A 16771-nucleotide genomic window follows, 5' to 3' on the forward strand; every position below is an offset into this window, starting at 1 on the left:
TGTTATTGTGTAGAGGTATAGATTATTTATTTTTGGTGTATGAATATAGTTATTACTTCCTTATTGTTGATGATGTTTGTTAATGAACATTAGGATTATTTCTAGTTTTTGGCTATTATGAACCATGCATGGCATTATGAACATTCTTGAGCATGTACATATATATAAGAATTACTCTAGTGTGTATACCCAGGAGTGGAACTGCTAGGTTATAAAGTATACCTATTTTCCTTTCTTTTTTTTTATTAAAGTATAATTGACATACAATATCCTATTAGTTTCAGGCGTACATCATAGTGATTCAATATTTACATACATTACAAAATGATCACCATGATAAGTCTAATTACCACCTGTCACCATACAAAGTTATTATAATATTATTGACTATATTCCCTATGCTGTACCTTACATCCCCATGACTTACTAATTTTATGACTGGGCGTTTTTACCTCTTAATGTGCCTATTTTCTAGATACTGTCAAACTTGTTTTCCAAGTAGTTGTACCAGTCCATGATTCCTTCAGCATAGTATGAGAGTTCTTGTTGCTCCTGTTTTCTTCAAAAGAGTCTTTTCTATTTGGTTTTTCCACATTTTGTTTACTTGGGAAAACTGTACAACATATGTGGTTAATATACACTATTTTTCCTGGATTTATAAGTCAAGGAATTGTTAAAATGATCTTATATCAGCAAAGTCACATACTGAACATAGCAAATAATCTACATGATGAGGATCACAATATAATTTATGTGAATAAACATGTGGAATTTCTCATTTTAGTTGGCTTTCTAAAGAAAGATAGGATCTGGACATGTAGAAGTAGAGAAGGGAACAAGTAAAGAACATATAGACAGATAAAATTTTAAAAAATACATTTAAAAACCCACACTACTCCTTTCTAAATTCTTGTTGGTAAATAAGAGTTGGTTGAGAAGAATTTATGGAAGCCCAATTTGGCTTAATATATTAAAAACACCACCACCATGACTTAGGGCCCCACCCTTCCTTTGAGGATTAAATGAGGTAGTTCTTTTTTTCCTCCAGTTTTATTGAGATGTAACTGACATATTACATTGTATTAATTTAAGTATACAACATGATTTGATATATGTATATATTGCAAAATGATTACCACCGCAATACGTTTAGTTAACATCTATCACCTCATATAGTTACAGATTTTTTTTTCTTGTGATGAGAACTTTTAAGATCTACTCTTGGGCCGGCCCTGTGGCCGAGTGGTTAAGTTCGTGTACTCCGCTTCGGCAGCCCAGGGTTTTGCCGGTTCAGATCCTGGTTGCCCTTATGGCACCACTCATCAGGCCGTGCTGAGGTGGCATCCCACATGCCACAACTAGAGGGACCCACAACTAAAATTACACAACTATGTACCGGGGGGGCTTTGGGGAGAAAAAGGAAACATAAAATTAAAAGAAAAGAAAAAGATCTACTCTCAGCAATTTTCAAGCATACAATACCATATTGTTAACTATAGTTAGACCATGCTGTACGTTACATCCCCAGAAACTTATTTATGTAGTAACTGGATCTTTGTACCTTTTGACTACATTCACCCATTTTGCCCCACACTCACACACTCCTAGCAACCATTGACATGTTCTCTATTTCTGAGAGTTAGGTTTTCTTAGATTCTCTATATAAGTGAGATCATACATAAATGAGATAATTCTCGATAAAGATTTAGCACAGAGCCACACTCAGAGTAAGCAATCTGTGCTTTATTATTTTATTGTCATTATTTGACATTCCAAGAACCTTAAACACAAATTATTTAACTCCATTTCTACTTTAAAACCAAGAGTATTTCAAAAAATAAATCTAACCATTCAAACTTCCAAGCAACTGAGTCAAATATTGAGTTAAGGCTTTCCACATTTCTTCAAGGAAGAATTTTTTTAACATTACAAATTGAAAAAAGTGTTCATTGTAAAAAGAAATTAGAAAATAGAGATATAAAAATAAAAGATGTCCACTCAAAACCCTGCACACAAATGTCTGTAGCAGCTTTATTCATAATTGCCAAAACTTAGAAGCGACAAAGATGTCCTTTAGTAGGTGAGTGGATAAATAAACTGTGATACATCCAGATAATGGAATACTATTCAGGACTTAAAAGAAATGAGCTACCAAATCATGAAAAAACACAGAGGAACCTTAAATGCATACTACTCAGTGAAAAAAGCCAATCCAAAAAGATTGTGCTGTATGACTCCAACTATATGACATCCTGGAAAAGACAACACTATGGAGACAGTAAAAAGATCAGTGGTTACCAGGGGTTATGAGAAAGGGAGGGATGAATAGGCAGATCACAGAGGATTTTTAGGGCAGTGAAACTATTCTATATGATACTATAATGGTGGTATATGTCATTACACTTTTGTCCAAACCCATAGAACGTACAACACCAAGAATTAACCGAAATGTAAATTACGGATTTTTGGGCGATAATGATGTGTCAATCTAGGTTCATCAGTTGCAACAAATGTACCACTCTGGAGGAGGGTGTTGATAGCTGAGGAGGCTGTGCCTGTGGGAGCAGAGGGCATATGGGAACTGTCTGCACTTTCTGCTCAATTTTGATATGAACCTAAAACTCCTCTTAAAAAATAAAGTCTGTTTAAAAAAAACAGAAAAAAAGGAATAAATAAAAGTAAACAAATCCCACTACACTTTAAATATTTTGATATACGCTTTGTTTAACATTTTGGTATATAATCTTCTGAGCCTGAGAAATTATTTTTTTAAAGCTTCTACTCCATAAACGTTTCAAAATCATTGTCTTCCTTTCCCTTGATGTGAGTGAATATTTCCTTATGAATAGGTTTGAAGAAGGAAATCTGTTCCTTGCTTTGCAAGACGTTTCTAAAGCGGTTTTTCTCAAACTGCAAAGCGTGTACCTATCACTAGGATTTCACTGAATGCATCTTCTGATTAGGCAGGTCTGGGTTGGGGCCTGAAATTCTGCATTTCTAACGAGTTCCCTCCTCTTCGGTCTGCATACTACGCCTTGTGCACCCAAGTTCTAGAGCTTAAATTGAACCATTTTCCTATTTTGGAAGAGTCACTTGACACTCTCCCTGTGCAGTGTTTTTGTATTCCCTGAAATACAAACTGCTTCCGGTGGTCGTTTTGATATCTCAAGTCTTACCGTCTCAGGCGGAGGAAAATCAAACTTGCTGCGGCGTAGGACTAGGGAGGAAAACTAGGACAGGAGGCGCAGGAGGCGGAACCTAAAGTGAGAGGGCAACAGGTACCGAAGACGCGGGGGAGGGATTTCAAAACTGGACGAAAGCCGGTTAGGTTTACGGGGCGGACCGGAAGGACTCTAGAGAAGTCTCCGCACCATGGCGGGCCCTGTTACCTTGCGAGAGCTTCTAATGGGAGCTTCAGCCTGGAGCGGCCCTGAAAGTCCCGAGGGGTCCTCTACAGAGGGCGGAGGGAGCGCGGCTGGCGGACCGGAGCCTCCTTGGCGAGAGGATGAGATTTGCGTGGTGGGAATCTTCGGCAAGACGGCTCTGCGACTGAATTCCGAGAAGTTCTCACTTGTGAACACCGTGTGCGACCGACAGGTCTTTCCCCTCTTTCGCCACCAAGATCCTGGGGACCCAGGACCTGGAGTCAGGAACGAGGCTGGCGCCGTTGGGGAAGCTGGTGGAGCCGGGGACCCTGGGGCTGGGGCCGAGGATCCAGTTAGGGGAGGTGTAGCCGCTGCGGAAGATAGCCGAAGTGAGCCAGGCTCCCAGGACTACAGCCTTCTGCAGGCCTATTACAGTCAGGAAAGCAAAGTTCTATATCTTCTTCTCACTTCTATCTGTGACAATTCCCAACTTCTGCGGGCTTGTCGGGCTCTTCAGAGCGGGGAAGCTGGAGGTGGCCTCTCCTTACCTCATGCAGAAGCGCACGAGTTCTGGAAGCATCAAGAGAAGCTGCAGTGCCTCAGTCTCCTTTACCTGTTCTCCGTCTGTCACATCCTGCTTCTGGTCCATCCCACTTGTTCCTTTGACATCACTTATGACCGAGTATTCAGAGCCTTGGATGGACTGAGACAGAAAGTACTGCCCCTCCTCAAAACAGCCATTAAGGATTGTCCAGTTGGCAAAGACTGGAAACTTAACTGTCGACCTTGCCCACCTAGACTCCTTTTTCTCTTCCAACTCAATGGAGCCCTCAAAGTGGAACCTCCTCGGAACCAAGACCCAGCTCATCCAGACAAGCCCAAGAAGCATTCTCCCAAAAGGAGACTGCAGCATGCCCTAGAGGACCAGATCTATAGAATCTTTCGGAAGAGTCGTGTCTTGACTAATCAGAGTATCAACTGCCTCTTTACTGTGCCTGCCAACCAGGCTTTTGTGTACATAGTTCCTGGAAGCCAGGAGGAGGACCCAGTAGGCATGTTGCTGGACCAACTTAGGAGTCATTGTACCGTGAAGGACTCGGAATCTTTGCTAGTGCCTGCTCCCCTTTCTGGGCCCAGGCGATACCAAGTGATGAGGCAGCACAGTCGACAACAGCTTTCCTTCCACAGTGACAGCAGCACTTCCAGTTCTTCAGGACAGCTAGTGGATTTCACTCTTCGGGAATTCCTATGGCAGCATGTGGAGCTAGTCCTAAGCAAGAAAGGTTTTGATGACAGTGTGGGCAGGAACCCACAGCCTTCCCATTTTGAACTTCCCACTTATCAGAAGTGGATCTCAGCAGCTTCAAAACTGTATGAAGTAGCTATTGATGGGAAAGAGGAGGACCTGAGTTCTCCCACTGGGGAGCTAACATCTAAGATTTTAAGCAGTATTAAAGTCTTGGAAGGGTTTTTGGATATTGACACCAAATTCTCAGAAAACCGATGCCAAAAAGCTTTACCCATGGCCCATAGTGCCTATCAGTCAAATTTGCCTCATAATTACACAATGACTGTACATAAGAATCAGCTTGCCCAGGCTCTTCGAGTGTACAGTCAACATGCTAGGGGTCCAGCCTTTCACAAATACGCCATGCAGTTACACGAGGACTGCTACAAGTTTTGGAGCAATGGTCATCAGCTCTGTGAGGAGAGGAGTTTAACTGATCAACATTGTGTACATAAATTTCATTCATTACCTAAATCAGGTAGCTAAGATTTTTCATCATTTTGAAATCAAAACTTTGAGCTGTGTTTTCACTCTTATTTTAAGAGAGTTTGTTTACTATGTATTGGTATTTTAAAAAGAGAGTCTTACAGAAATGTACGTGCATCAGATTTAAATTTTCTCTCTTTCTACTGTAAAAAGAAAATACCAGTTATGACTACTAATTATTTTCTTTTATTTAAAGAATGAACCTTAGGCGATTAGTAAATGAGAACTATTAAATAATACAAAGTTTCAGAAATTTCACATTAAAATTTTTATCTTGGAGTTTTTGTTGAACTAAAATGAATATAATGAAGTGTAAGTCCACCGTGATGATGATAAAATCTACTTAGAAACCCTAAAACTTTAGATTAAAAATGTATTATTTATGTATTTCTACTCATTTTTTCTGTTATGTGTGTTTAGTCAAGGTTTTTGTGTTTCTGGTGGATTTTTTCCTTCTTATTTCCAAAGAACTCTTTGGAGAAATTTGGGCGTTAGATGCTCTAGAATGCAGAATAAACTTGACTCTGTATTGTGTGTGTGAAATTAATAATAACTGTTATATTTTCCAGGAGAGAAGCCAGAGGCTGATAGAAATCCTCCTGTGCTATATCACAATAGCCGAGCTCGATCCACTGGGGCCTGTAACTGTGGAAGGAAACAAGCACCTCGAGATGATCCCTTTGATATCAAGGCAGCTAACTATGACTTTTATCAGGTAGACTCTGAATTTTTACTTCTTCCTCTTCTTTTTTTTTTTTGCTAACTACCATTTGAGTAAAAATACATATTTTCAGCAGGAAAATATCTGGAAAAGTAAAGGACTGTAGTGCGATATGTAAGCAAGGGAAAGTCCTTTATCTGTACTTACTTGCTTGGCCATTAATTGTTGATCTTGCTTTTTAGAGTGAAGAATGTGTTATTTTAAATGAAAAGCTCACAAGATTATTTACTTATTTATTTTTCTTCCTGTATAGCTTCTGGAAGAAAAATGTTGTGGAAAATTGGATCATATCAATTTCCCTGTATTTGAACCAAGTACTCCAGATCCTGCTCCTGCCAAAAATGAATCCTCTCCTGCCCCTGCAGATGCAGATGCTGATAAACTTAAAGAAAAAGAACCTCAAACCCAAGGAGAGAGCACAAGCCTCAGTTTAGCTTTGAGTTTAGGTCAATCCACAGATAGTTTAGGTACCTATCCAGCTGACCCACAAGCAGGAGGAGATAATCCCGAAGTTCATGGTCAGGGAGAAGTAAAAACTGAGAAGAGACCAAACTTGGTTGATCGACAGGCATCTACAGTTGAGTATCTCCCAGGCATGCTACATTCAAATTGCCCTAAAGGTCTCCTACCCAAATTCTCCAGCTGGTCTTTGGTTAAACTAGGTCCTGCTAAGTCTTATAACTTTCATACAGGTTTGGACCAACAGGGCTTCATTCCAGGAACAAACTATCTTATGCCTTGGGACATTGTCATCAGGACTAGAGCTGAAGATGAAGGAGACTTGGACACAAATTCTTGGCCTGCTCCAAATAAAGCTGTCCCTGGAAAGAGAAGTGCAGTTGTAATGGGAAGAGGAAGACGGCGAGATGACATAGCCCGAGCGTTTGTGGGCTTTGAATATGAAGACTCTCGAGGTCGGAGATTTATGTGCTCCGGACCTGACAAAGTAATGAAAGTAATGGGAAGTGGGCCAAAGGAGTCAGCTTTAAAAGCCCTGAACAGTGATATGCCCTTATATATTCTGTCATCATCTCAGGGTAGAGGGCTGAAACCACATTATGCTCAACTTATGAGGCTTTTTGTTGTGGTTCCTGATGCTCCTTTGCAGATAATACTCATGCCTCAGGTAAGAAATACAACCCTTTCCATTCTCAAACAAACAAAAAATGCTGATGCTTGTTTTGATTGTTTTTTTAAAGTACAGGATAATATCAAGCTAATTATTTCATTAAACAGGTCTTAATTTTATACTTTTTATACCTAATATTCTGTTTCTTGAAAAATAAATTGTGGATGCGTTAATCAGTTCACATCATAATTGACATCATTGGTTCAGAGGCAGAACTTGAAGTCAAAAATCTGTAGAAAAGCAAGATATTTGAGACTAAAGAATGTAATATTGGATATAAGAATTAGGAGTGTACCCATTACGTACTTAATCTTTTGTGCTCTTCAAACCTACTGTTTGTTTGGGTATTTATCTTTCATGTGTTTCTTATTGAAAAATGTAAAAATAATTCTATCACCTGTGTTTTTTCAGGTTCAACCAGGCCCACCACCATGTCCAGTATTCTACCCAGAAAAACAGGAAATCACTCTCCCACCAGATGGCCTCTGGGTTTTGAGATTTCCGTATGCATATGTGACTGAGAGAGGACCTTGTTTCCCTCCGAAGGAAAACGTGCAGTTAATGAGTTACAAGGTGCTCCGTGGGGTTCTTAAAGCAGTAACACAATAAGTGTTTTCCAGCCAGTTCAGTCTTAAACTTGAGCTGGTTTTTGTTTTTGGTGTATATAGGGTATTTTTTTGGTATGTGTATACTGTGTTTTCTTGAACCCAAAATGTGTTTTGGTTACAGGAGTTCAGTATTTGGACAATAATTGTTCCACTATTTCGTGATATTGTTGATATTTACTGTAAGTGGGGCTACAACTTCCTAATAAACGTTGGTTATTCTAGAAAATGACAAAATACATGGTTATACTTCTATTTTCTTTTGTTTCTGTTTCACTGTCCATAATAAACCATGTTTCTGTCATAGCGGGAACATTGCTTAATCATGTGAACCAAAACTGTTTTTGCTAAAATGATGTTTTAGCTGGGATTTTCCTTAAGATGCTGCTCCTGAAATTATCTTCAAAATAAGATGATCCAGTAGGTTATCTGGTAATAGTATAAGGACTTAATTGCAAAAAAAATCCCTGTTATTTACCTCACAATTATGGTATCTGAGTTAGATTGTTTTGTTCTTACCATTTTATTCTTGGACTGATGAGATACCATATTTTGAGTGAATGCTCTGAACTAAAACTTTTTAATCCAAAATATTAATACACACTTTATTCTTTAAAAATTCCTATACTGTGAAGCAATCTGTCAAGTAATACAAATCTTACCAATCTATAACTTTCACCAGCATCAACCTGGTGACACTGTTATATTATCAATTAGATAAATGTGCAAAATAACATCCAAAATTCTAGTGTAATTGATTATATTTTCCTATACACGTTGATTTTGAAGTGCTGGCCAAAAGGAATTGGAAATTTTAGTTTCTGTATATATAAAAAATAGTATTTGTTTAATACGTCTTGCTATCAGCTTAAAGCAGTTATTTAGATTTAGATTTTAAAATGTATAGGAAGATGGGGCCAGCCCAGTGGCGCAGCGGTTAAGTTTGCACATTCTGCTTTGGTGGCCTGGAGTTTGCCGGTTTGGATCCCAGCTGTGGACCTATGCACTGCTTGTCAAGCCATGCTGTGGCAGGCGTCCCACATATAAAGTAGAGGAAGATGGGCATGGATGTTAGAAAACATAAAATGTATAGGGAGAAATGGCAGCCAATTTGGAATTGTAGTTTAATTAGATGTATTTTTATGCCCACTTTACTATAGTTTGATTAGGAAAAGGAGAATGTGAGCCAATATGAAAATGAGTCTACATTCTTCTTACATCTTATCCTTATTTTTCATCCTTTCTTTTATATCTTTTGTTCTTTTTATATCAGTTTTAAAAAGCACAATTGCTTTTGTACCAAACATGGTTCTTGGTTGGTTTTATTGATCAGCACACTGCTTTTGGGAAATACAGCTAGATTGCTCTGTAGGATATGTACTAATAGTTGTTTTGTTTTTTGAATAGCCTCTAAGACTTGAATAACAGGTTACGTAAACTTGTAGATCAAAGGAACTATAAGAAAGTAGTTTGTAAGAACCAATAGGTGTCAGAAGAGCAAACCTGTGTCTTTTTTCTTTGTTTCCCTTTTAATGGCATTCTATATGGAACAACTTTCATTCCTGCTTAAATTAGTAAGTAATATTACTTGATTATTTTTGGTTATAGAAGCCACCCTACTTTGAATTTCTGTAGAGTTTTGAAATAAAAAAATCTTTATGCTATTTGTACTTATAGCCTGCTTAAAAGACAAGTGCAGCACTTGTTTGTTTTTATCCTTAAATAGGTTTACACAGTGTTGCGTTAGAGAAATGTGGACCATGCAATTTGTATTGCTTACTACCTTTCTCTTTAGGCATATAAACCTTCAGCAAATTTCAAAAGTGATGACTTTCTTAAAGAAATTGTATTTCGGGGCCGGCCCCATGGCACAGCAGTTAAGTGCGTACATTCCCCTTTGGTGGCCCGGGGTTCGCCGGTTCGGATCCCAGGTGCAGACATGGCACCGCTTGGCACACCATGCTGTGGTAGGCGTCCCACATATAAAGCAGAGGAAGATGGGCACGGATGTTAGCTCAGGGCCAGGCTTCCTCAGCAAAAAGAGGAGGACTGGCAGCAGTTAGCTCAGGGCTAATCTTCCTCAAAAAAAAACAAAAGAAAGAAAAGAAATTATATTTCTCCTATGGCAGCACTTGCAGTGTCCTTTGCTTAGCAGATTTTTCTTATTATTATTGAGATATAAGCAGATGTTTCAAATTGATTCTTTTTTAAGTGTCACCAGGTCAGAAGACTTCACAGGACATCTTTGGCCTACTGGTAACTCTTGATGTGTCCATGAAACATTGTATAGAATTAAAATTTTTAGGAAATAAATAAATCTTATTCAAGGAGTGCTTACTATTTAAAGGACTAATATGATACATCATTTTGTAAAGTAAATTACATTGTTCTAATTTTAAAATTAGCTTCACATGTTGGTTTACTTAAAATTAGGTTCCATTGTACAACTTAAACAGTGAATCAATACTAAAACAACAACAAAAAAGACTTCCAAGAAACAGAAAACAAAAGAAAATTAGAAAAATAGGAGTAGGGAAACCTGATTCATAAAAATAACAATAGCTAGGCTTTATTGAATGGCAGGCAGTATTAATAGCTATTTCATGAATATCCACTTGTTAGGTACTTTACTAAGCATTTTGCATGCATTGCCTCTAATCCTCAAAACACTGCAAGTTAGGTATTATCCCTGTTTTATAGATCAGGAAATTAAAGCGTGAAGTGGTTAAATAATCTGTCCAAGATCACATAGCTAGGGAGTAGCAAAGTCAGAAGTTAAATTGAGAACACTGATTTCAAAGCTGTGCTCTTCCTGTGTTCTGCTCTCTTAGAAAATATAAGAACAGAAACTGCATGTCAATTCCTCCAACTGAATATTTTGACTCTGGTCTGAATTGCTGAGTTTTTAATGTCAGAAAAATTAGGTAGGCTATCCCCAAAACGTCTTAGTTTCCCTTAAGACTATGAATCTTGATTCTAAAACTGTATTGAATCTTTATATTCTTATACCCCATCTTGTTCCGTATTTTCTCCTCTATAAAATAGTGCTGTAGTAGATTGAAGCTAAAGAAAATTGACTTCACCACTTAAGAAACCTGAATAATTTACTTAATCCTTCAGTATTATTTTCTCTAAAATGGTAATGAGAATTCCTGTTTATCACTAAGGGTGGTTGTAAGGATTAAAGGAGTTACATATAAAGCTAATAGAGGGGCACATAGATAAATTCTTGATAATAATTATGATTTATCTTAAATGTACTTTTTAAAGTTATCCCATAATTCTAATCATTTGGGAGATGGTGAAAAAGTCTTGGTTAGTTTTAATCCTACCTTTTATAACCAGGTAAGCAGTGCCTAGTACATGTAAAACACTGTGGTAAGCCCCATGACATACAGCAGTTTTGTAGACAGTTTGTACCTTTCTTCTTGTATCTTTCTTTAGTCTTTCAAACTGGCTTTAGCTTTTGTTAGTTTGTTTATGCTTTATATCAAGCATCTTCTCAAATCCCTTGGCCATTTAGTTGCCCTTTTTCTGTTCTGTCTCCCATGACTTTGTGCCTGTCCTAAGATGTGGCAAATAAAACTGCGCTAAGTTTTTGGAAGGCTGCATAATTTTGCACAAAAGCCAACTAATAGTTTATGTTTAATTTTCAGTACTGTTAATAATGTTTATTGGCCTAAGTTGACACAGCAGCTCATTGGGTTGGTGCCTTGAGGAAATAGTCTGCTGCATCTCCTAACACTGGATCCCCTCTAAAGCTTCAGCTTATTGATCTGTAAGATGGGGATAATAACTCCCTCATCTACCTCAAAAGATAACCATGGTTCAAACACTTAAAGATCATATTAGTTGAAGTCCTTTACAGACTCTAAACTGTTTTATAAATATAAGGGATAGTTATTTCTTGTTAGTTTGTAACTGATAGCTCAGATCTGATCATCTTCTAAATACAATTTAAATATTTTACCAAAAGCTTTCCATACTAAAAATAATCCTGCCTATAGGTATAGCTATAAAAAAATTTCTATTTAAATAGGTATAGCAAAAATTTCTATAGTATAAATTATATCCCATGGTTCCTTTTCATTCCAAACACTCTTAGAGGACTATATTACATCACTTGATTATTACTTCCTTTCTCCTACTAAGTTATATGTAATTGAGTATCTTTTTTTTTTTTTTTTTTTGAGGAAGATTAGCCCTGAGCTAACATCTACCGCTGATCCTGCTCTTTTTGCTGAGGAAGACTGGCCCTGAGCTAACATCTGTGCCCATCTTCCTCTACTTTATATGTGGGATGCCTGCCACAGCATGGCTTGACAAGCGGTGCATATGTTTGTACCTGGGATCCAAACCGGCAAACCCCAGGCCACTGAAGGGGAATGTACGAACTTAACTGCTGTGCCACCGGGCTGGCCCCTCAAATGATTTTTACCCTTTATTTTATCCTAGCTGTTTTCTCAATATAAAATACCTAGTTTAGAATCTCATTTAAAACAATTGCTTTTGGTTTTGAACATACTTTTGTTGTTTTTGTAAAACTAATATGTAGTCATTGTATCCATCATTAAGAATTTTTTTAAACAAAGATAAGAGTAAGTTACTTGTAATTCCACTGCTCTGCTAGTGCTCTGCTAACCACTCTCAACATTTTAGTGAATATCCTTCTAAACATCTCTATGCGTACATGCACATGTGGATAGGTATTCAATTTTACATAGTAATTGCAATCATAGAAAACATCGTTTTCTGTAATCTGCTTTTTTCACTCAGCTTTTTTTCACTCAATGTCTACTATGCGTTGGACATTTTTCCTGTCAATAAATGGAAGTCTATTATTAATGGCTGCATCATTTTCCCTTATCATGATGTACATAGTCTGTCCTTTGTTGTTTGATATTTAGGTTTTTTCCAACTTAGGGCTCCTACAAACATTGATAGGACACCATGGTGCATACATCTTTTATTAATACTTGTGAAATTTTTCTTTGCAGAATAAACTCTTAGACCTGGGATTGATGGACTAAAGGATATACGCATTTTACATTTTGATACATATTGCTAAATTGCCCTATAGAAAGTTGAACCGTGTTCTAACTTAGTATCAGATTCCCATTGTCATAGTTGGGAAACCTCATGGCAGTCTGCCAATCCATCAGCATACTAATAACAGCGCTTTTTTTTTTTTTTTTGAGGAAGACCAGCCCTAAGCTAACATGTGCCGCCAATCCTCCTTTTTTTGCTGAGGAAGGCTGGCCCTAAGTTAACATCCATGCCCATCTTCCTTCACTTTATATGTGGGACGCCTGCCACAGCATGGCTTGCCAAGCGGTGCCATATCCACACCTGGGATCCCAACCGGCGAACCCCAGGCGGCCAAAGTGGAATGTGTACATTTAACTGTGGCACCACGGGCCCGGCCCCCAGCAGTTTTCTTATTTTGAATAGTATCATAATTTAATTTATGGATTGCTTCAGAACTCTTGGGTAAATGCCTTCTAGTCTCAATGACATATGTACTTAGTCAGTTACGTCTGCTATCTAGAGTACTAATGACTTGGGCAATGCAATTGTAGATGCGGTTGAAATAAGTTGAGGAATTATTGGACTGGAATTCAGTGTTCTTCCACCGTACTGCTTCCCAGATCTGCCACCTCTGATACGCTTCTAAGGATAGTTTTTAAGTGGAAATTTCCTTAACGGTGTCTTCTATAAAGAGCAAGACTGTTTTTTTAAGTCTTTTATTTTTCGGAAGATCAGTACTATCTTCACCCCCTTGAACTGATTTAAGATTGGTGACTTTGTTAATATAACATCAGCCACTAGCTATGTAGTCTCGGGAAAACTACTTAACTGCTCCAGACATCAGTTTTCTATTTATAATGAAAAAGCCCAGTGATTTCTGATACCCATTCTTTTTCAATATTTTTTTCCCTGTGATAATTCATTGCTTGCATTAATTTCCTTTCTTGGTTTAAATAATGTCTTGTTAACTTTAGAGCCTCTTGTAAATTTCCCTCAAAATATGACCTTCTTCATCTTGGAAGACATTTTTGTTCATGTTGGTGCAATTTTTTAAAAGATGCTTTTCTACTATTATAGCTTGCCTCTTCTTTCATTAGTGTTCATTTTCTTGGGCCTCCAATTATGTATATGTGCTCCTGCTTGGTTACTTATTTTGAGTAGTTCTGTATGCTTTTCCAAAATTTGTTGGTAATATTTTAGAGAAAGAAACAATTTTATCTTCTGACATAATCCTTTACTTATATAGGATACTTTTAATGCTTTCATTTTACTTAATTAGATCCTCAGAACAACCTTATGACGTTAGATACAATTGTCCCCATTTTACAGATGTGGAAACTGAGGCTTAAACTAAGTGATAGGCCCAAAGTCACTCAGCTTATAAATGTATAGCTGTGTCAGTGTGTTCTAAGTTCAGGGCTTTATCTGCTAAGCCACAGGTGCCTCTATATTTGAAGGTTAATATTCATACATAGATTTTTTTTCTGGTAACATTTATCAATATATGTGTCTATACTCATCATAAATAGTAGTCATCAAATTTAAAGAAAAGGGGCTATCAGGTGAGATTTTGGAAAAGGGAAACAGAACCACGCACATCAACTGACTTATAGGATATTATGTGACAGCCGTAAATAGATGCTTTCCTTAATTCCTAACAAGGCAATATATTTTTTTTTTTTTGAGGAAGATTAGCCCTGAGCTAACTACTGCCAATCCTCCTCTTTTTGCTGAGGAAGACTGGCCCTGAGCTAACATCCATGCCCATCTTCCTCTACTTTATATGTGGGACGCCTACCACAGCATGGCTTTGCCAAGTGGTGCTATGACCAAACCTGGGATCTGAACCGGCGAAGCCCGGGCCCCCGAGAAGCGGAATGTACGAACTTAACCGCTTCGTCATCAGGCCAGCCCCCAAGGCAATATTTTTTAACTCATGAGTTTCTTTAAAATGTTTTGATTTTAAAAGTTTGGTTGTATTTGGAAATTTTTATACTTAGTTCTTTTTCTTCTACAAAGGCTTCACCATTTCTTTGGGTATTTTGGTATTAGATCAGGAAAAAGACTACTCCTAGTGGTAAACTGACGCAAAAGTCTTTTTCAGCTACTTTAAAAAATCTAATAAAGGCCCCTGTTTTCAAGAATCTTCTAAATCTTATTTACTCCTCTTAAAAGAAACTAGAATCTTTGGGAACCAAGCTCATTAGTAGAACGTGAGAGTTGGAAGTTATCACTTAGCAAAAAATTTCTCATTTTACATATAAATAAACAGGATAAAGAGTAATTTGCTTAAAACCAGAGTCAAGAATCACAAGATTTTATTTTACTTTTTTGGTGAGGAAGATTGACCCTGAGCTAACATCTGATGCCAATCTTACTCTTTTTGCTTGAGGAAGATTGCTGCTAAGCTAACATCTGTGCCACTCTTCCTCTATTTTTTTTTTTTTTTTTTTTTTTTGTATGTGGCAGCCATAGCATGGCTAGAGGAGCGCCATGTATGTCCCTACCGGGATCCAACCTGGGCCGCAGAAGCACAGCGCATGAAAGTAACTGCTGCAGCACCTGCCGGCCCAAAGAATCACAAGATTTTAAATAATCAGTATGCATTCTGCTTCTGTGGGAGACAAGCTCTTCTTGCCGAATCTTCTCCCTCAGCCCTAGGTTAATTCTTTTGCATTTAAATATGGCTCTTAGAGTTTTAGTAGTTTAGAATGTGTGAAATGAAAGGGAAACTAATTGGGCCTTCTGGAATTTAGTTTCCAGTCTTCCTAAGACTTTTAGGTGATACCCCATAACTTTGTTAACTTTTCCTTATTTTACATGGACTTGTAAGTCAACAAATATTTCTATACTGCCTATCGTGTACAAGGCATGGGGGTTGTATTTTCTCAGTGAAATGAGAGAGGAGTGCGTCCCTCAAATATTTGACTGATAAACTAGTACATCTTATAGAATGTGTGACAATAGGGAAAGTTCTCTCTTGGTTGGACAAATGGATGGGTTTATTATTTGTTTCAGCAGGCTTTAACTCCTTCATCGGCCACAGTTTTTCGCATTCCCTGGAGGAGGGGCTAAGACGCGCCTGAAAGCTTTCCTTTCTGATGTGTATTTTCCAATCACGTCAGGCCTTCCTGAAGGCTATCCTTGAACAGCCTTCCTACCTGAGTGACGGCGAAGGCCTGGCAGGTTTCCAAGTTTTCGCTTCAGTCTGAAGCTTCCTGGAAGCACCGCGGGTGCGATCACAAAGCCAGGTGACAATCGCTCCCCACGACACCTCCGCAGGTTCCCCCCCAGCCGCTGCAGCGCGCCTGCGTGCCGGAGCCCCTTTGTTGCTCGGACGCCCGGGTCCGGATGCGCCTGCGTAGTGGGCCGGCGCGGACAAGTGCGCTGTGCCGCTGGCACCGGCGGGGGGCGAGCAGACATCCAGCCGCCGCCGCCGCCGCAGCCGTTGGGACCGCCGCAGCGGAGTTCTGAGGGCCCGGAGGTGGGAGACTTCCCACACGGGGGCTGAGATGTCGTCCACCGCGGCCTTTTACCTTCTCTCCACCCTCGGAGGGTACTTGGTGACCTCGTTTTTGCTGCTCAAATATCCAACCTTGCTGCACCAGAGAAAGAAACAGCGATTCCTCAGTAAACACATCTCTCACCGCGGAGGTGAGAGGGGTCCCCAGAACCGGATGGCGGAGGTGGGGGAGGCATTTTTCTGCGACTAGAGCTCAGGGTCATTTGGAGCTTTGCAAAAGGCAGACGGGTGGAAATACGTGAGAGTTTGAGGAAGGATGGGGGTGTGTAAATCGTGGGCTCCCCAAGAGGGGAAGGTGATGTGAAGGGGAGGTCTCCTGAGGGAAGGAAGAGAATCTTGAGACAGAGCCAAGTTGCGGATCTCTGGAGTGCAGCGGTGTCGGTGGTTCTCTGAAGGAGGAAGGACCAGAGTGAGAAGAAAGGGTAGATGGAGCGTTTCTCGGCGGGTGGAAGGATGATCGCAAGGTCCCTTCCTAGCAGCGAGGCACAGTGGGGGAGCGCCGGGCAGAGCCGGAGGTACCCCGCCGCGGGTCACCGGGGACAGACTGCTCCGAGCGAGCCGGTGGCTGCGCTTGTGAGAGCACCTGGGCGACGAGTTCCAGGGTTGAGGAACTGCGTGAACCTGGA

The 16771-nt window shown here is 39.3% G+C and overlaps 2 protein-coding genes across 7 annotated transcripts in view; both read left to right on the forward strand.

The window, feature by feature from the left end:
- Positions 1-1189: 1189 nt before the first annotated feature.
- Positions 1190-7831, forward strand: SMG8 (SMG8 nonsense mediated mRNA decay factor). Its single transcript, XM_008536500.2, has 4 exons — positions 1190-5131; positions 5709-5854; positions 6114-6986; positions 7401-7831. The coding sequence occupies exons 1-4, from the start codon at positions 3373-3375 to the stop codon at positions 7596-7598; spliced, it is 2976 nt and encodes a 991-aa protein (XP_008534722.1). The 5' UTR covers positions 1190-3372; the 3' UTR covers positions 7599-7831.
- A 7905-nt stretch (positions 7832-15736) lies between these two features.
- Positions 15737-16771, forward strand: part of GDPD1 (glycerophosphodiester phosphodiesterase domain containing 1) — a 53395-nt gene continuing 52360 nt past the window's right edge. For 4 of the 6 annotated variants that reach the window (XR_011523439.1, XR_011523440.1, XR_011523438.1 and 1 more), the window contains exon 1: positions 15796-16276. Coding sequence is in view for 2 of the 6 variants with exons in the window: in XM_008509559.2 (XP_008507781.1) it covers positions 16135-16276 (142 nt within the window). In the remaining 4 variants the exon portion in view is untranslated. Of the gene's footprint in view, positions 16277-16771 lie in introns of all 6 variants that reach the window. The other 2 variants (XM_008509559.2, XM_070562335.1) reach the window with 2 other exon arrangements.

Source organism: Equus przewalskii, chromosome 10, assembly GCF_037783145.1.
Source record: "Equus przewalskii isolate Varuska chromosome 10, EquPr2, whole genome shotgun sequence".
NCBI classification, from domain to species: domain Eukaryota; kingdom Metazoa; phylum Chordata; class Mammalia; order Perissodactyla; family Equidae; genus Equus; species Equus przewalskii.

What these genes read in the sequence shown, in the direction of transcription:
- SMG8 (XM_008536500.2), top strand. Translation starts at nt 3,373, where the DNA reads ATGGCGGGCCCTGTTACCTTGCGAGAGCTTCTAATGGGAGCTTCAGCC. An exon ending in CTAACTATGACTTTTATCAG is followed by an intron (nt 5,855 to 6,113) that starts GTAGACTCTGAA and finishes CTTCCTGTATAG; the next exon opens with CTTCTGGAAGAAAAATGTTG. An exon ending in AGATAATACTCATGCCTCAG is followed by an intron (nt 6,987 to 7,400) that starts GTAAGAAATACA and finishes GTGTTTTTTCAG; the next exon opens with GTTCAACCAGGCCCACCACC.